Source organism: Callithrix jacchus, chromosome 1, assembly GCF_049354715.1.
Source record: "Callithrix jacchus isolate 240 chromosome 1, calJac240_pri, whole genome shotgun sequence".
Taxonomy (NCBI): Eukaryota; Metazoa; Chordata; class Mammalia; order Primates; family Cebidae; genus Callithrix; species Callithrix jacchus.
Genome location: NC_133502.1, coordinates 113,249,842 through 113,270,422, shown reverse-complemented (window position 1 = coordinate 113,270,422; position 20,581 = coordinate 113,249,842). Strand labels below are relative to the sequence as shown.

General features: G+C 38.7%; 1 protein-coding gene across 7 annotated transcripts in view; it reads right to left on the bottom strand.

The window, feature by feature from the left end:
* KDM4C (lysine demethylase 4C) overlaps nucleotides 1-20,581 on the bottom strand; it is a 418,510-nt gene that overhangs the window by 296,823 nt on the left and 101,106 nt on the right. For all 7 annotated transcript variants that reach the window (XM_035305424.3, XM_035305451.3, XM_078368791.1 and 4 more), the window contains exon 5: nucleotides 18,383-18,576. In XM_035305424.3, coding sequence (XP_035161315.3) covers nucleotides 18,383-18,576 — 194 coding nt within the window. The remainder of the gene's footprint in view (nucleotides 1-18,382; nucleotides 18,577-20,581) is intronic.

The window sequence follows — 20,581 nt, the reverse complement described above, 5'->3', positions numbered from 1 at the left end:
GGAGCACTACATAAGAAAGCCCCAACACACATATCTCAGAGTGAACTCCCCAAGTAATCTAAGCTAAAACAATAACAATAAACCTGTATGTAAAGAGGTGTCACTTAAATACCAGTCCTCTTGCCTTATAAGCTAGGCATCTAAGAGTACGTATGGCTTAGAGAATGAGGTGTCTGAAATGAGGCCCTACAGAACACGAGATTAAAAGCCAGGAGAAAAGGAACTCAGCTAGAACTTAGCCACACCCTTATGCCATTTCTGGCCCATTTCCTGACATAACATTTAGATGAAAACCAGAAACCTTAACAACCATATGTGCAGGCAGTCATAACTGAGGAAGCTACAGTGAGAAAAAGTCCTTACAAGAAAGGAATAACTAAGCTTTATAAAGGTGGGCAGTTCTTTTTAATCTGGGATTTCAAATACAATTTGACATCCATATACATGTAAATTAATTCCCTGAGCAATCAGAAAAATTAGTAAGTTACCATTACCTAACATATTATAAAATCTGATAAGACAATAACTGCACAAAACTTGACTTTCAAGAAATAACATCTTTTATATTACCTAGTCTACTGAATATTTTCTAAGTAGAAAATAATTTCGTGTCCTACACACTATTTTTCATGAGAAAAAAGGTATTCTAAATTAGTTGATATCAACACTGGACGACCCTTTAAAAAGCTTTCCTGACCTCTCCAAAATACTCAACAGAGAATACATGCAGTAGTAAAGTGACCTTTCTAGTACTGTCAGCCCTCCATACCGAGGGTTCCACATCCATGGAGTCAACCAATCAGAGATCAAAAATATGTTGGGGAGAAAACTGCTGTGTCGATACTGATCATGCACAAACGGTTTTTTTGGTCAGTATTCCCTAAACAATTCAGTATAACAGCTATTTACATAGCATTTACATTGTATTAAGGATTACAAGTAATCTAGAAATGATTTAAAGGACAGGGGAGAATGTTCATGGGTTATACGTAAATAACATTTACTTTATATCAGGGACATGAACAGCCACAGATTTTGGTGTTGTGAATGGAACCTGGAACCAATTGCTCAAGGATACTGAGGGATGATTCAACTAAGTGATCCAGTGGACTAATTTTCAAACTGCTTTCCATACCCCAAAGCTCCCAGAGTTTCCTGGGATTCATGCTACATTATCTACAGAATCTCTCTTCATGTGAGGATATTTTCCTACTAAAGTTTCCTTATGTATGAATGCCTGCACATATGGCTGCTAGAATTTCTCTATTTCACCTAAACATTCTGTCAGGAAATGGGCCACAGGTGGCATAAGGGAGAGGTAAAGCTCAAGCTGAGTTCTTTTTCTCGGGGGTTTTTTATCTGGTATCTTTATAGGGCCTCAGCTCTACAAGGTGCCTCCAGGGAAGGTTTGGTGCGGGAAAGCTTCCCACCACACATTTCATCCAGATCAGCTCTGCCTTATGTTTTTTTTCTTAAATTATTGAGATTGTGCAGAAACTTTCAAGTATAGTCAGTTTAGAAAATGTTTGTTAAAGTTTTTCCAAAGTAAAGACCCATCTCGGGAAACATTCTTTCTGGTTGATACATAAGTGTTCTGTGTAAGATCTGGATTCTATGGAAAATTTTAATTCCACTAAAATTTTGCTAACAAGAGTTCTGCTACTGCAATAAAATACAGTGGAGAAGTGGAGGAGAGGGGCTAAAAGCTTTATGTCTCAACTGTAAGTAAGTTTCATAAGTAGAAACCATTCTGTCAAGTTCACCATGGTATTGCTAATACCTAGTCCAATACCTGACACAGGTGTGTGCTCAATAAGTATTTAATGAACAAATTAGAAAAATAGGTAAACCATAAATCACCAAACACAGATGCAATGCTTTATAACAGCATTAAGCATTAACAAAACAGGTAAAGATGCCATTTCGAGAAGATTCTAAAATGCAAGAACATAAAAAACTGATAAGTGAAAAACATGCTCATAAAAAGCTGTCTGTACATATCAGAAATATTCTGAAGCAAACTTTTCCCAATAAAAAATAATCTTACCTTATACAGAAATCTTCAGAGAACAGTACTCTTTTCAAGTTATTTATTCAAATATATTATGGTTTCTGATACCAAAATGGTACTACAGAAGCAAGCTGGATTCACTCCTCCCACAACCCCCACAGAAAACCAAAAACAAATACACAGCAGCAAGACATCACCAGGAATATCCTAGAACTCAAATATGAGGAAGATTCAGTTCCCAGGGTCACAGAGAAGTAAAAAAATTCCAAGCAAATGGTAAGAAAATAAGACAGACTTCTTTATCCTTAGCACCCCTTCCTTTGATTTGCCTGAATCAAGTGTGCAGAAAATATACTCTCCACTCACAGTTTCTACATGACAATAGAGTAGACAACCAGCTTCCAGTGTGGGTTTCCTAGTAGGAGACACAACCCTTCTTTAATCTGTAGAAAGCATTGGGAATTCCTAAAGAAAGAAATATCCCTGATGACAGCCAGACACAAAGAGGGATGGCAAGAATAACATTCCCTGCAAACTCTACTCTGTAACTCATCCAAAAAAGATGCCAAATAAGAGTGGCTGCTCAGCAGTACTACACTGTAGGAGGTTTGTTCCACAGGCCTCCCAGGAATGAATCCTTAGCTAGCCCTCTCACACCCTTTGGGAAATCCCCCATTCAAGACAGGCAGCACTCTGATCCTTTACTAGAGCTAAAAAAAAACCTAGGCATAAGGCACCATCTGGTACCAAAAAGGAAGTAGTAATCCAGCAGAAAAAGAAAAGAAAAAAGGATATTCAAGAATAGTATTGGTAAATATGTCCAAGGTGAATTATAAGAATCTGCAATTAGTTATATCTAATAGTAACGCCCACCCCCCACCAAAGAAAAAGGCTGGGTGTGGTGGCTCCATGCCTGTAGTCAGTCCCAGTGCTTTGGGAAGCCAAGGCAGGCAGATCACCTGAGGTCAGGAGTTCGAGATTGGCCTTGTCAACATGGTAAAATCCTGTCTCTACTAAAATTACAAAAATCAGCTGGACACTGTGGCACATGCCTGTAATCCCAGCTACAAGGGGCTGAGGCAGCAGAATTGCTTGAAACTGGGAGGCAGAGGTTGCAGTGAGTCTAGATCACGCTACTGCACTCCAGCCCAGATGATAGAGCCAGACTCTGCCTCAAAAAAAAGAAAACAGAGGAGATTGAGATAAATAACTAAAAGTCTACAATAATGCAAAGACATAGACATATATCCACAAGAAACAACAACAAACAGGGAACCATGACCTCCTCAAATGGACAAGGCAAGAAAACTGTGACTGACTGGCCCTAATGAGATAGCTATATGTGAGCTCTCTGATCAGGAATTCAAAACAGCACTTTCAAAGAAACCAGTATTCTCCAGGATAACACAGAAAGGCAATTAAAGAATTTATAAGAAAAATTTACCAAAGAGATTGAAATAATTTTTTTTAAATCATACAGAAATCTTGGGACTAAGAAATACATTTGCTGAACTAAAAAATTCATCAGAGGCTCTCAACAGCAGACTTGATCAAGCAGAAGAAAGAAACAGTAAGCCTGATGACAGGCTAGTTGAAAACAGACACAGGAGAAAAAAATTTTTTAAAAAAGATTGCCAACAAGATATAGAAAATTACCTCAAAAGATCAAATCTAAAAATTACTTCTGTTCAAGAGGGAACTGAGCAAGAGCAAGGAGTAGAAAGCTTATTCAAAGAAATAATAACAGAAAACTTTCTGAAATTTGAAAAAGATATAAATATCCAGGTATAGGAAAGTCAGAGATCACCAAACAGGTATGACCCAAATAAGATTATCTTAAGGTATGTAATAAATTTCTCAAAGGTCAAACATAAAGAAAGGATCTTAAAATTAGGAAGAGAAAAGAAGCAAATGACATATAAAGGAGTTTTATCTAATTCATCTGGCAACAGACCTCTCAGTGAAATCACACAGGCCAAGAAGTAGTAAGATGGCATTTTCAAAGTGCTGAAAAACGGGGACTGTCATCCAAGAATATGGTAACCAGCAAAGCTGTCCTTTAAACATAAAGGAATGATAAGTCTTTCACCAACAAATGAAAGCTGAGAGAATTCGCAATCACCAGACCCATCTTACAAGAAATCTTAAAGGGAGTTCTTCAATATGAAGCAGGGAGGGGAAAAAACCCACTAATGTGCAAGAAGAAAATATTTAAAGATGTAAAACCCACCAGAAAGTTAAGTATATGAACAAACTCAGAATACTCTATTACTGTAATTGTGGTATTGGTATGGTTTGAATATTTGACACCTCTAAAACTCATGTTGAAAGCTGATCCTCAATGTTTGAGGTGTGGCCTAATGGAAGGTGTTTCCATCATGGGGGTGGATCACTCATGAATGGCCTGGTGCCACCTTCCCGGTAATCAGTAAGTTCTCACTCACTTAGTTCCCATGACAGCTGGCTGTTAAAAAGAGCCTGGCCCTCCCTTCCTTCTCACTCTTGATTTGTCTCTCTCACCATGTGATCTCTGCACATGCTGGCTTCCTTTCACCTTCCACCATGAATGGAAGCAACACATGACCCTCACTAGATGCAGAAGCCTAATCCTGAACTTTTCTAGACATCAGAATTGTTAGCCAAATAAATATTTTTTCTTTATAAATTACCCTGCCACAGGTATTCCTTCATAGCTACACAAAGAAAGTCAGATGCAATCCACACACAACTCCAGTAAAAAGCCCTCAAGAAAAATATATCAAAAACAATAACTAGAGCAACCTATTCAAAAGCAAGCAATATTAAAATATGTAAATTAAGAAAACAAAAAAATCAAAACATGCAATTGGGGGGAGTTAAAGCATAGGGTTTTTTGTTTTTATTTTGTTTCCATTCTTTTCTGTATAAGTTGTCATAAATATTTAAAATGATAGATATCCCAGTTAACCTGATTTGATCTTTAATATTATATGAATGTATTAAATTATCACATGTACCCCAAAATATGTATAACTATTATATATCAATGAAAACAAATAAATAAATAATAATTACATCATCCATGAATAATATAAAGTACCTTAAAAGATTCCACAAAAACTGGCTTATAAAGTTCCACCACAGTGAACTCCAACAAAGTACTGAAGCATTTTCAAGATTTCCCATGACTCAAGCTTATTTACTTATCTATATATATTTTTTAAGACACAGTTTTACTCTGTCACCCAGGCTGGAGCACAATGGCATGATCTTGACGATCTTGGCCCACTACAACCTCCACCTCCTGGGTTCAAGCAATTCTCCTGCCTCAGCCCCCTGAGTAGCTGGGATTACAGGTATGCACCTCCATACCTGGCTAACTTTTTTTTTGTATTGTTAGTAGAGATGGGGTTTATGTTGGCCAGGCTGGTGTCGAACTCCTGACCTCAGGTGATCCACCTGCCTCAACAGCCTAAAGTGCTGAGATTTCAGGTGTGAGCCACTGTGCCCAGCCTGAAGTGTAACCTTCAAGGGAAAACTACCTATACAGCTTCTTTACAGTTGGATACTTCCTTGAGAATTAAGAGATTTTCAAAAGTGCACTTTAGTCAAAGCAACCAAACTACAAGTAACATGCAAACTGAAAAAAATAAACAAAGCTTTAAATATTAAAATAAAAGTAAACAGTAAATGGTCAAATGTTTCTGCTAATACCAAACATTCCCTAAATAAGGTTAATCTTCATTACGTAGGCACAGAGATATAATTTATGGGACATGAAGACAATAAAGGCAACCCATCTAATTCAAGTGCTTTCTCAGGCATAATACCTTCCCAAAAACCACTCACTTTTTTAATCACACTTAAAGGAAAATTGTTAAATAAGCTTTTTATCTCTGATTAGAAAATCATCTCAGAGATTATGCAACTGACTGCCAAGTCTTCTCAGAAACATATATTGTAGATCAGGCATGGTGCCTTATGCCTATAATTCCAGCACTTTGGGAGGCCAAGGGGGCTGAATAACCTGAGGTCAAGAGTTCGGGACCAGCCTGGCCAACACAGCAAAACCCCATCTCTACTAAAAATATAAAAATAGTCACGCATGGTGGCATACACCTACAGTCCCAGCTACTTGGGAGGCTGAGGCAGGAGAATCACTTGAACCTGGGAAGTGGCAGTTGCAGTAAGCTGAGATCGTGCAATTGCCATCCAACCTGGGAGACAGAGTGAGACTCCATCTCAAGAAAGGAAAAAAAAAAGTTATCGTAAATAACTTTATGCATGAGTTCAAGAAACCTTATGAATGATTCTTCAAATAAGGAAATCCCCTATGAAGCCCACACAAATAAGTCACTATGAGGAAGAGAGAGAAGAAGGGATGGACTTGGGGAAACGATCCAAGATGGCCGATCGCTAACATCCCGGGATTGCAGCTCTCAGGGAAGGCGCAGAGAACTAGAGGACGCCACATTTTCAAACAAGTTCTGGTCGCTCACGGAGCAGGAGATCCCCCAGTGGAGGAAACATACGGGTGGCCAGCGCGACTCTCGTGGCCGGTGCAGCGGTTCCGCCGGCACCTTGGCGCGGCAGCTCTTGGAGCAGAGTAAACAGGTTCGGAGGACCTGCACAGGCCCCCAGCAGGACACCAGAGCCCGGCACAGCCGCTGTGACTGCACCTCGGCGCGGGAGCGCTCGGCGCAGAGTAAACAGGACCGGTTCCCCTTCTGACCGAGGTTTGGAGCCCCAGGAAGGCAGAGTCGCCTACTACGGAAACAAGAAGGAAGCCAGACAGGAGAATCCTGGGCAGAAAAGCACCATCAGTTTAAACGCCGCTGCTCTGGCCCTGGGAACTAACAACCTGGACGCCCACTCAAGAGACCTAATCTGATAGTTGGTAATTTCAAAGATGACAGGAGGATAAATTTACAATGACGGGAAGAAACCAGCGTAAAAAAGCTGAGAATACTCAAAGTCAGAACGCCTCTCCCTCTAAAGATGATCACAGTTCCACATCAACAATGGAACAAGGCTTGATGGAGAACGAGCGCATCCTGATGACAGAATCACTCTTCAAGGAATGGATAATAACAAACTTCGGTGAGTTAAAAGAACATGTTGTAGCCCAACGTAAAGAAACTAGGAACTTTGAAAAAAGGCTTGATGAAATCCTATTGAGAATAGACAACTTAGAGAGGAGTATGAGTGAATTAATGGAACTGAAGAATACAATACAGGAACTCCGAGAAGTATGCACAGGTTTAAACATTCGAATTGTTCAAGCAGAAGAAGGGATATCAGAGGTCAAAGTCCAACTTAATGAAATAAAACGTGAAGAAAAGATTAGAGAAAAAAGGATAAAAAGGAATGAGCAAAGTCTCCAAGAAATGTGGGACTATGTGAAAAGACCAAATCTACGTTTGATAGGTGTACCTGAATGCGACGGAGAGAATGAATCCAAGCTGGAAAATACCCTTCAGGATATTATTCAGGAAAATTTTCCTAAACTAGCAAAGCAGGTCAACATTCAACCCCAGGTAATACAGAGAACACCACAAAGATATTCCTCAAGAAGAGCAACCCCAAGACACATAATCGTTAGATTCACCAGGGTTGAAACGAAGGAGAAAATACTAAGGGCAGCCAGAGAGAAAGGTCAGGTTACCCACAAAGGCAAGCTTATCAGACTTACAGCAGATCTCTCAGCAGAAACTCTACAAGCCAGAAGAGAGTGGGGGCCAATATTCAACATCCTCAAAGAACAGAACCTTCAGCCCAGAATTTCATATCCAGCCAAACTAAGCTTCACAACTGAAGGAAAAATAAAATCTTTTATGAATAAGCAAGAACTCAGAGATTTTATTACCACCAGGCCTGCTTTACAAGAGCTTCTGAAAGAAGCATTACACACAGAAAGAAACAACCAGTATTAGCCTTTCTAAAAATACACCAAAAAGTGAAGAGCACCAACATAAAGAAGAATTTACACCAACGAATGGATAAAACAGCCAGTCAACATCAAATGGCAGTAACCCTAAATTTAAATTGACTGAATCCCCCAATCAAAAGACACAGCCAAAACCCAATGGCATGTTACATCCAGACCTGTTTCACATGCAAGGATACACAAAGACTCAAAACAAAGGGATGGAGAAAGATTTACCAACCAAATGGAGAGCAAAAATAAATAATAAATAAATAAAAAGCAGGAGTTGCAATTCTTGTATCAGAGAAAATAGATTTTAAAGCAACAAAGATATAGTGATAAAAGGATCAATGCAACAAGAGCTAACGATCCTAACACCCAGATACGAGACTTAGATTCAATGAGACAGAAAATTAATAAGAATAACAAGGACTCGAACTCAGATCCGGAATAAGTAAGCTTAATAAATATTCATAGAGCTCTCCACTTCAAATACACAAAATATACATTCTTGTCAATACCACATCACACCTACCCATAAGTTTAAATGAAACATTGATTGGCCATTATCAATACTCAATTTTTTTCAAAATAAAGCAATATTTCCATTTACTCTCCCTCTTTCTCTTCCTCTTTCTTCCTCTCCTTTACTTATTTTTTTTTCTTTCCTTCTCTCAAAAAAAAAGAAATCAACTTGTAAACCTCTAGATCCAGGTCGGCAATGTCTCTCTCATTGCTTGATTTCCTTCCTTCCCTTCCCTCCCTCCCTCCCTCCCCGCTTCCTCCCTTCCTTCCTTCCTTCCTTCATCCCTTCCTTCCTCCCTACCGTCCTTCTTCCCTCCCTCCCCGCTTCCTCCCTTCCTTCCTTCATCCCTTCCTTCCTCCCTACCGTCCTTCTTCCCTCCCAAAAAAAAAAGAAGGGATGGACTTATGACAATTAGCTATATTACATTTGAGGTATGTTGTTTGTAGATTTCTCTTATGCAGCTAATATAAATCTGTGATTAGCACAGACAGTCTAAATATAGTAGACTGTCTTAAAATTTCTAACAAGCAGTTTTCTGTAATTCTAAAATTTCCTATACATCAAGCTAGTTCTAATCAAGGCATCAAATAGGATGCATGACTATTTTTCTATAGGCTGGCTCTGTCAGATTCATCCCTAAGAAGTTAAAAGTATGTTATAAGATTAGCAGCAGCTGAAAGAAGCATGAAACAGCACAGATCTATGATATACAAGTTGTGATGCCAGGTTAACAAAGACAAGACACATGTGGTGCTGCCCTCAAGAAGTTGAATATCTCATGGGAGAAACAAGACCAAAATACACAAATTAAAACAGAGCTCTATGAGAACAGAACAAATGGTAAAACTGAGTATTAGAGCTATATAAATCACAATAAAAAAGGCCAAAGTTAGTTCAAGAAGTGACAAAAAAAAACTTAACAAATTAAAGATTTGTTAGTTTCAAGTCCAGTGCAGAGATTTATTTCCACATACTGCCTATGCCCTGGGTAAAAGTGATCAATCACTTGCTGGAAATGCTTTTACAATAACTTAAGCAAACATACATTTTTAATAACTGTAATATTATATATATATATTCCATCTTAAGCAAATAGCCTTAGTTTTTTCATTTTTAGCACTTTCATAAAAAATGAGTCAGTTGGGGTAAGTTAATCAACTTTCATAAGATTTTAAGCAAGGAGCCCAATCTCAAAAAAAGTATTCTCAATCTAGAGAAATACAATGTTGAGATCATTTTTAACATGAATTAAAATAGATCCCAAGTAACACATGGAAAAACATACAAATTAACTTCAATGTAAAATTTGCCCTGTACTACTGGAAGAGTAAAGAGGGCTGTGTTACAGCCTTCAGAAGCTGGGTTCAGACTCTGCGTCTCTTGTCACAATACTAGCAGATTCCTTTTTTGTTTGTTTACTTTTATTTTAGGACTGCAGGTACAAGTGAAGGTTTGTTATACAGGTAAACTCATGTCATGGGGGTTGGTTGTACAGATTATTTCACTACCCAGGTATTAAGCCTAGTATCCAACATTTATCTGATAGGTTGAACAGGTAAAGTACACTTAACTAGTGACCAGAACTGACTAGCTTCTTCCAATGTACTTTCCCAAAGGGGACAGAATCTAAATAGAGGTCTAGTTGAAAATTCACCATCTTTTCCCTAGACAGAACAAAACCCTCTGTCAAGATACAACTCATTCTTTCTAAATGTGCGGTTTTGTTTCTGACTTCAAGAATGTTTCCAAGTAAAATATCTAAAGAAAAAACCTTACATGCTGAACAGTGTTGAACCAGACATTTCTCCTACCTACACCTCCAAAGGCCCCCCCATCCCCATCACCTGTCAACTATCACAAGATTACAACCTAGCCACAATACAGCTCTCTGAAAACCTTCTTTCTTATGCTAGAGTCTAGCAACCCCCAAAATGGGGGCATGTTTCTCTTAATTAGTTCTTCATAAGATCTAATTAAAAGAAAGTTCATGGTGTAAAAGAAACACAGGCAGCCTTTCGTCTTGCCTACTTCTTCATCTTTACTCCTTCTTTTTCTCCTTAAAAGTACAGGAAAAATCAGATAATAGTTTGAATCCCAATTGCAAAACTTAAGATTCTAAGTAATTCTCCAAGTCCTCAGTTTTAAAATGGTGGTTTTTCTAACATCTGTTGTCTGTGTTACAAGAGATGATTGCTTTTTTGTTTTTTTAATTTGAGATGGAGTCTCACTCTGTTGCCAGGCTGGAGTACAGTGATGCCATCTTTGGCTCACTGCAACCTCTGCCTCCCAGGTTCAAGCAATTTTCCTGCCTCAGCCTCCTGAGTAGCTGGGTCTACAGGCGTGTGCCGCCACACCCAGTTAATTTTTATATTTTTAGTAGAGACAAGGCTTCACCACTTGGCCAGGATGGTCTACATCTCTTGACCTCATGATCCACCCACCTCAGCCTCCCAAAGTGCTGGGATTACAGGAGTGAGCTACCGCGCTCGGCCACAGAGATGATTTCTAACAGTGATCAGTATAGTTCCTCACAAACATCAAAGGACTTCACTAAAATGAAATGGAGTCACCAAAGACAACACACTTTACAACCTCGTTCAAACCCTACTAACTAAAAGGCAAGCTTGCAAAAAAATGAATACATTTGGAGTCACATCATAACGTTTTTAAATCTATTTGTAATCCTAGCTCTAGAAATGCAATCATGAAAAAAGCCACTTTCCAATATACTACAGTCAAATAACAATTTTTCCAAAACAAATATTAAACAGCATGCATTTTCAACAAAATCCAATCTACACAGTGAGATTAAGCAGTGCATGAAAACAAAAAAAAAGAGATACCAAAAAAAGATAAAGCTATGTAAAATAATTTGTTAACTACTAACACAGTACTTTTTTTTTTTTAAGACAGAGTCTCACTGTTTCCCAGGCTGGAATACAGTAACATGATCTCAACTCACCACAACCTCCACCTCCCGAATTCAAGTGATTCTCCTGCCTCAGCCTCCTAAGTAACTGGGACTACAGGCAGGTGCTACCATGCCTGGCTAATTATTGTATTTTTAGTAGATAGGGGGTTTCACTATGTTGACCAGGCTGGTCTCAAACTCCTGACCTCATGATCCATCCACCAAAGTGCTGGTATTATAGGCATGAATCACTGCACCTGGCTGTCATTTATAACCAAGAACACTTATTAATACAAATTTATGAAGTTCATGTTTAAAACACTTCATGCCATGTATACATGCAATATATATTTGCTAAATGAATGTACAAAATGTTAGCATCTATTAAGCACTAGGTTACATCTCCAGCTGTGATATGTGCATTGTACATAGTATGTTATTTAATCCACACAATTGCCTTAGGAGGTGGGTGCCAAAACCATATGAGTATTTTAGGAAAGGAAATTGAGGCAAGGAGGTAATTTAATAATTGCCCAAGGTCTCATGCTCAGTAAAGAGTAATGCCAGAATGCAAAACTCAAGACTAACATAAAAACTTGTCCTCGCAAATACTACACAACACTGATCAAAATGATCTAATGAAAAAGCATTGAACTAATGTCTACCTATCCTGAATAACTTGGATACTTCTTAACTGCTACACAGTATTTTAATAAAATCTCAGTTTACTGAACAAAATTTAACCACATCCAAAATGCTACAGCCCATCCTTAATTTTCTAAAAACCTTCAGGAAAACCTTTCATGATTTTAGACATTTTCACAGCTTAAAACAAATTCTCTTACACCTCATCTCCCTCATTCTCTACAGAGTAAATCTGAAAATTTCTTATTCATTTTGTTTGTACCCAGTCTGGAAAAGAAATACTCAAGATGCCATCTGAATTTTGTTTCCTCCAGCAGTTAGCCACTCACACAAGAGGCTTGGAAGGGAAAATCACTTCAAATAGAATAGAAACTCCTATTCTGTTATAAATACATTATGGCAAGTTCAGACTTTAAGTAAGTACTATGGCTAAAAAAAATATTTTCATAAAGTGATAAAAATAATAATTATGAATATTTGTATAATACTTTACAGTTTACAAAGTACTTTTATACATAGTATATACCTGGACTCTCCTAGATATCCTTTAAGTAGACAGAGAATAAATCATGCCTCCATTTGGCAGTGAGAGAAACTCATGATGAAAGGAGTGTAGTGATTTGCCCTAAGTCATTCCCAGTAAGTGACAGATTGGGATTTTAAAACAGGACTTCTGGCTCCAAAGTCAATATTCATTCCAAGAAAATAATACTTTACCACTGACTGTCAAAGCAGTTTTCTATCTGCTTACTCTAAGGATCCTTTTTCCCTTAAACCTACAAGCCAGAAATTTTTAAATAAATCACCAGCAGCTTTGAAGTCTCTTCAGTACAAACCTGTCTGTGTTCATGAACACTTACTCCGCAAACATACTACACAGGGTGGCTAGAAATGTATGTCTCAGACCTTCCACCTGGAGCTGTACATATCTATATACAGCAACTCAGAAAATTTAGTATTCTTAATAATTACATTTTAGACTTTTTTTTTTTTTTGAGACAGGGTCTCACTCTGTTGTCCAGGCTGGAATGCAGTGACACTACCTCGGCTCACTGCAGCCTTGACCTCCTTGGGCTTAGGTGATCCTCTCACTTCAGCCTCCCGAGCAGCTGGGGCTACAGGCATGAGCCACTATGACTGGCTAATTTTTGTATTTTTTTGTAGAAACAGTTTTGCATTGTTGCCCAGGCTGGTCTTGAATGGATGGGCTAAAGTGATCCACCTACCCTGGCTTCCCAAAGTGCTGAGATTATAGACGTGAGCAACTGCACCTGGCCTAGACAAGAATCTTTTTCATTCAATGTTCCTAAACATTTTCTTGCCTGCCCTTAAACAGATTGATCCAAAATAATTTAACACTCTCCTTGATTCAATACAAGAATTCTTTACAGGGCATCAATCCTATAGCCAGGCCCTTTGTGTTAAGTGCTAATAATTCAAAGGCAAAAAAAAAAACCATGGACCCTAACTTCAGGGCATATACAGGCAAGTGGGAGGATGGTGGAGGACAAAGGAAATGGGAGAATGAGGGAAATGGGGGAAGGGGTGGCCACAACCGTTGTAAGATGCAAAAGCAATGTCTAAAGGAGGGGCAGCACATGGTCCAGAGTCTTTAGGCAAAACCTAAGTGATACATGGACAGACAAGAGCAGCATGGACCCATAAGTAAGGAGGGAATCATAAGCAGTCTTTGCAATAATCCCATCCAGAGCTTGGTTGCTGGGGGCAGAATTCAAAAAAAAGTAGACTTTAAATGCTAACCTATAAGGCCAGAGAAGGAAGAAAAAACAGCATGTGACAAATATTTCAAACACTGGAGAGGCCACCCCCTAGAGAAAAGTAAAGGCAGCCATCCCAGACTGAAGGGGACATATAGCTCACCAAGGAAAGGACAGTCAGAAGAGGATGCTGGTGCACACACACACACATGTGCATACAGAACCTTACAGCCCTTTGCCCTCTTGTTTTGTCAACTCAATAAAAGTATTCCTGGGCCGGGCACGGTGGCTCAAGCCTGTAATCCCAGCACTTTGGGAGGCTGAGGTGGGTGGATCACGAGGTCAAGAGATCAAGTGCATCCTGGTCAACATGGTGAAACCCCGTCTCTACTAAAAATACAAAAAATTAGCTGGGCATGGTGGCGTGTGCCTGTAATCCCAGCTGCTCAGGAGGCTGAGGCAGGAGAATTGCCTGAACCCAGGAAGCAGAGGTTGCGGTGAGCCAAGACCTCGCCATTGCACTCCAGCCTGGGTAACAAGAGCGAAACTCCATCTCAAAAAAAAAAAAAAAAATTCCTGTGACTTGGATCATGAATCACAGAATCACAGGAGGTCATTCTGGCTAACCTTGTGACTTGGGGGAGTGAAGGAACTGGAGTCCACACAAGTAGAGTTATTTGTCCAAAGCCACATGCACTAGTACAGAATAAAGACTAGCGCCCTGATTATTGGGCCTGGGAGTCCTAAGCTCTGCCATACTGTCTACCCCTCAGTACTTACATGAATTTGTGTTGCTTCTAACACCTTTCAAAGCTCACCTCAAATATATTATAAGAATTACTAAAATGAATTTTAATAATGACAAAGTTTACCTCAAAATTATTTATGCTGAGGAAATATAATATTTGATACATCTACTAGGAAATATCTGTAGGGCCATTTATAACACCCTCTTCCTACAGTAGTTATCTTAGAAAATGGTAGGTAGAATCAGTGTTGTAATTCACTGCTGCATTTTATTATTTTATCATTATAAACAGTGGCCAAGGTTAATAGTGTTGGTATAAATCTACTCTTAATGTGTATAATGGAGATTGTATAATGAATAACTAACAGAGTACTTAACTACTGAACATATACATGCTGCAACAAAGAAATACTTTGGAAATGGACATAATTATTCTCACTCATGAACAGTGCTGTTCTTTCCCAAAGATGTAAGACAGCAGAATCCATCTTAGCCCTGACCAGAATATTCTTCCCAAAGTGATCATTAGGAGAAACATCAACCTGTTCCCAGGAGAAGAAAAGACAGCCATCTTTCTTAATTAGAAAGTAGACACTTCATTTAAGCTTTCCTGATAGTGAAAACTCAAATTAACATCCCAGGCATCCTCATTCATTAATTCCTAACAAATCTCCAGAGAAGTTTTGCTACTAACTTTTCAGATATCTTAAGCAAGACAGAGTATATAGTTGCATATACACTAGATTTTACTAACATGTTGAATTCACCCATTTCATTTAATTTTATCCACACTTTAAGTGAATGTCAGGAAGAGCATCGAGATAGAAACAGCTGAGAAACTGTCCAGGAGCCTATGCATTGTTGAAAATATTTCTCCTAGTCTCTCCAAGCTAAGTTCTGAAATAACTAAAAGATGAGGTTCCAACAAACTTAACGGTAATGCTGTACAAACACGACAGAGATCCCTGCATCCTTAAGCGTGTGCTCACAACAGGCCCACAAACAACACCTGAGTGCTGTGTGTGGTGGCTCAAGCTTGTAACCCCAGCACTTTGGGAAGTTGAGGCAGAAGGATCACTTGAGCCCAGCATCATCCTGGACAACATAGTGAGACTCACAAAAAGTAATAAATAAACATCTCAGTAATGAATAATCCCATCACATTCTCTTGTCACTGGAGCCTGTGTGAGTCCTAGACCACCTCTTAAAAAGTTTAATTTGGCCGGGTGTGGTGGCTCATGCCTATAATCCCAGCACTTTGAGAGGCCGAGGCAGGTGGATCACCTGAGGTCAAGAGTTTGAGACAACCCTAGCCAACATGCTGAAACCCCTTCTCTACTAAACATACAAAAATTAGCTGGGCATGGTGGCATATGCCTGTCATCCCAGCTACTTGGGAGGCTGAGGCAAAAGAATCACTTATCCAGGAGGCGGATGTTACAACTGAGATTGCACCACTGCACTCCAGCCTGGGCAACAAAGCAAGGCTCTGTCTTTAGAAAAAGAAAAGAAAACAGAAAGAAAAACAAAAAAAAGTTGAATTTATTCCATTAAGACAGCTAAGAATTGAGGCCGGGCATGGTGGCTCACGCCTGTAATCCAAGCACTTTGGAGGCCAAGGCGGGTGGATCACCTGAGGTTGGAAGTTCAAGACCAGCATGACCAACATGGTGAAACCCTGTCTTTAATAAAAATATAAATAAATAATAAAATAAAAAATTCTTTAAAAAAAGACAGCTAAGAATTGCTCAAATGAAATATGCAAGTGAAGCATCTTTTAATAAGTTTAATAGCTTCCCACAAACTTTTATAGATCACAAAACTCCACGGCAAATCAGAAACTGCCTGGATTTCTCTCATACACCCTAGAATCTTTGACCTCCCAACTAAAACTTTGTTTCTAATTAAATGTCATTTTATATAATTAGGAACTTTGCTATATTTATATTTTGTGGAGAAAGCTTACAACTTTGCAATTCACCAAATGATTAAACCTCAGGGGACATAATGGCAAGATGGAGACAGATATCATACATTGTATTTCAACACCTAATCAACAGAAGAAGTTGAAAGAGGCCATTATCTTTCAACTGGAAAGCTACTGGGCTGGCACAAGCACCTGAAAAGTATCTTATAATATTCACAACCATCATAACATCATATTTCCTGGGTTGTCAAGTACATGCTTCATATACTTCTGTGTGTTATCCTACATGTACATGTATTAGAGAAAATATAACTGATACTTAAATCCTCTTAAGGCTAAAAACAATGAAAACAAATTGAAACACAAAACTGACCTACCACAAATGATACCAGGGTGACTGACACACTAGTAATTACAAATGAGAAGCCAATGTATCACATGATGTACTTTACAGAGACATATCTTAAAACTATTGCCCAGGAAGATGAGGAAGAGGTTCACAAATACAGGAAACAGCAAGTTTAAAACAGGTACTAGCATTAATATTCTTATTTTTTCCTGATACCCATCATCCAAGGAGTGCTAACTGGCCTCCTGATTCATCCCTTAACCACACTAAATGGAAATTCTTATTTAATTAGAGGAGGGCTGGGTATGGTGGCTCATGCCTGTAATCCCAGCACTTTGGGAGGCTAAAGCGGGCAGATCACCTGAGGTCTGGCATTAGAAACCAGCCTGGCCAATATGGTGAAAGTCATCTCTACTAAAAAGACAAAAATTAGCTGGGCACAGTGGCACATGCCTATAGTCCCGGCTACTTGGAAGGCTGAAGCAGGAGAATAACTTGAATCCAGGAGTCGAAGGTTGCAGTGAGCTGAGATCGCACTACTGCACTCCAGCCTGGGCAACAGAGTTAGACCCTATCTTGAAAAAATAAAAATAATTGGCTGGGCTTGGTGGCTCACACCTGTAATTCTACCACTTTGGGAGGCCGAGGTGAGTGGACTGCCTGAGCTCAGGAGTTCGAGACCAGCCTGGGCAACACAGTGAAACCCCATCTTCACTAAAATACAAAAAAATCAGCTGGACGTGGTAATAGGTGCCTGTAGTCACAACTACTCGGGAGGCTGAGGCAGGAGAACTGCTTGAACCTGAGAGGCAGAGGTTGCAGTGAGCCGAGATCGCACCACTGCACTAGAGCCTGGGTGACAGAGCGAGACTCTGTCGCAAAAACAGTAAAATAAAATAAAATAATTAAAAAAAATAATTAGAGGAGGCTGAACCATAAGATCATTAAGACTGAAACTACATCCAGGAAGTCAACTCTTCCTAACTACCTCCCATATACCATCCAACAAATGCTCAAAGAAGTAAAGACACCTAACAAATTCTTGGAGCCTAAAATATCTGTCAATTCATGGCCCACAAAATGGTCTACAGGCAACTTTACATATACAGTCATGCATCACTTAATAACAGAGATACTTTCTGAGAAATATGTTGTTAGGCAATTTTGTCATTGTGTGAACATCATGGAGGACTTACACAAATCTAGATGGTGGAATCTACTACAGACCTATGCTATATGGCATAGCTTATTGCTTCTAGGATACAAACCTGTACTATACTAAGTATTATAGGCAATTTTAACACTAAGTATTTAGCTACAAAGTATGTAGCTAAGCATATCTACACATGGAAAAGGAATTTTTCAATTGCATTATAAACTCGGGATGACTGCTGTTTATGTGGTCCATCACTGATCTAAACACAGTTATACAGTACATGACTGTACAAGTCACCATGGGGTTTATGGCTTCCAAGCACAATCCTGAATGAATAGAAGGCAATTAATTATTACAGTCAAAAACTTCCTTACAGCTCACATAAATCTGAATCCACCAAATCAAAGAACAAAATCCTCTTCAATATGAGCCTGATGGCCAAATTTCAAAACTCCAAAGCAAATGAATATTAAACAAGTAACTTGCCAAGACTTGGGCTCTCCAAAGTGGAGATAATTAATGCTATAGAGGTCCATGTCCTCGGTGTGCCATGCAAATGTGGTCTTCCACATGCCAAAATAGAGATATGGGGTATTTACACCCTCAATAGAAATGCCACACTCTTCTTCAACCACATCCAAGACTGTATTCAGGCGCGCTATGTTCCATTCATCTACACCCTGGAATGAGAAAGAAAAAAAAGACAGAGAAATCAAATTTCAAATCTTACTAAACCACGAAAGGTAACATTTATTAATCAAACCACTATCCACCTAAATTAACTGTATATTCTAATTCACTGAAAACTGAAAAATAAAACAATCAACAATCCTTATTCAAAAGCCACATGCATATATCTGTTATTATTATATAACTGTTTGATTATACCAAATAGCTTCCTGATGCCAAATGAAAACAAAAGTTACAGCTCCACTCCCCACTTGGCTGTCAGCAAAAAATTATTCATTCAAAGCAGATGATCTGGTATGTGCTTTCCCTCTTTAGCACACCTTTTTGTTTTGGGGGTTTTGAGACTTGGGTTTTCTTGGGATTTTTTTGCACATTAGTTTAGAGGTAATATTCACCATCACATATCATTTCGAGAAACCAATAGCAAAATATATCATCTTTTATTCCTCCCCCATCCCTATCCATTCAATCTTAACATGTAATAGATTTTTCTTTAAAATTCCACTCTAATTACTGGAAAAACTCTTGGCAGTATCCACGGATCACTGTGCTTCTACTGGTCCTTCAACTAAATACTAACCTCTTATGTTAATGGAAAAATGTAAACACATAATGGCTACTAAAACTATTTATTTATCCAAACTTTGGTAAAAATGCTAGAATAATGTAGTTTTATAACAGTAACCTAATATGGATGGTGACGGCAGAGCGAGGAAAGGTTAGAGTCACCACTACAAGAGTTAAGGTGATAGGAAAAGATTCTGGTTTTATTAGAACTTAATCTATTTTTTGCTGTTTTCCTTGAGAGTCTCACTCTATATCCCAGGCTAAAGAGTAGTGGTGCAATCTTGGCTCACTGCAACCTCTGCCTCCCAGATTCAAGCAATTCTCATGCCTCAGCCTCCCCACACAGCTGGAACTACAGGTACAGGCCACTGCACCCAGCTAATGTTTTGTATTCTTAGTAGAGATGGGAGTTTCACCATGTTACCTAGCGAACTCCTGGCCTCAAGTGATCCATCTGCCTTGGCCTCCCAAAGTGCTGGGATTACACAGGTGAGCCACCACACCCGGCTACCAATCACTTATTAATTCACTGCAGTTCAAAACTACTTAGAAATTTTTACAAACTATACATTTTTACCATATATGTTTATCATAACCAAATTGTAAATATCAGAAATTAGTCACATTACTATGTAATCACGGGGAAACGGAAATGCCTTTAAAGCCATTCCAACCTTTTCGTGGCACTATTAAAGAAAGGCAATGGCTGGGTGCAGTGGCTTAGGCCTGTAATCCCAGCACTTTAGGAGTCTGAGGCAGGCAGATGACTTGAGGCCAGGAGTTCAAGAACAGCCTATGCAACATGGCAAGACCCCATGTCTATTTTTAAAATGAAAAATAAAAGAAGGGTATTAAATTCATCTATGTCTACCAAAAAGTCCTCTCCAATAACTGTATCAATGGCTTCACACACAACCACCTCTAACATTTCCTTTACACACTAAAAGCTTTTAGAGTTGTTCTGTTTTCATTTTGGTCTTTAAATGATTTTCTAATCAGTTTGCTAATCTCACTTTCCAAAGCTTTTGGATTAAAAAAATATTGATGAAGAAGTTAATGAAACTCTGACTCAGGTAACATATTTAAACATGCTGAAGGACATAATTTAATTCCTAAACTCTCTTAAGCAGCTACTCTATCTACAACTTAAGCTGCACACTGAGAAGCTTGTTATCTGGAAACTGGTCAAAGTATCCTTTTAGAGAAGATCGTAGGTTCCAACTTTTGAGACCTCATAAAAGTTCAATCACATTATGTAAAATATTTTATCTCACTCTATTTATAGTGATGCAATCTCTTAACTCTAGTCCAATCAGACTTCAGTTCAATCACTCTAATAATAGAGTCCTATTTAAAAGTCATTACTGAAGCAATGAATCTGAAGTAATAAATGAGTACCATATTATAGGAACCATTTTTAAACTGAAT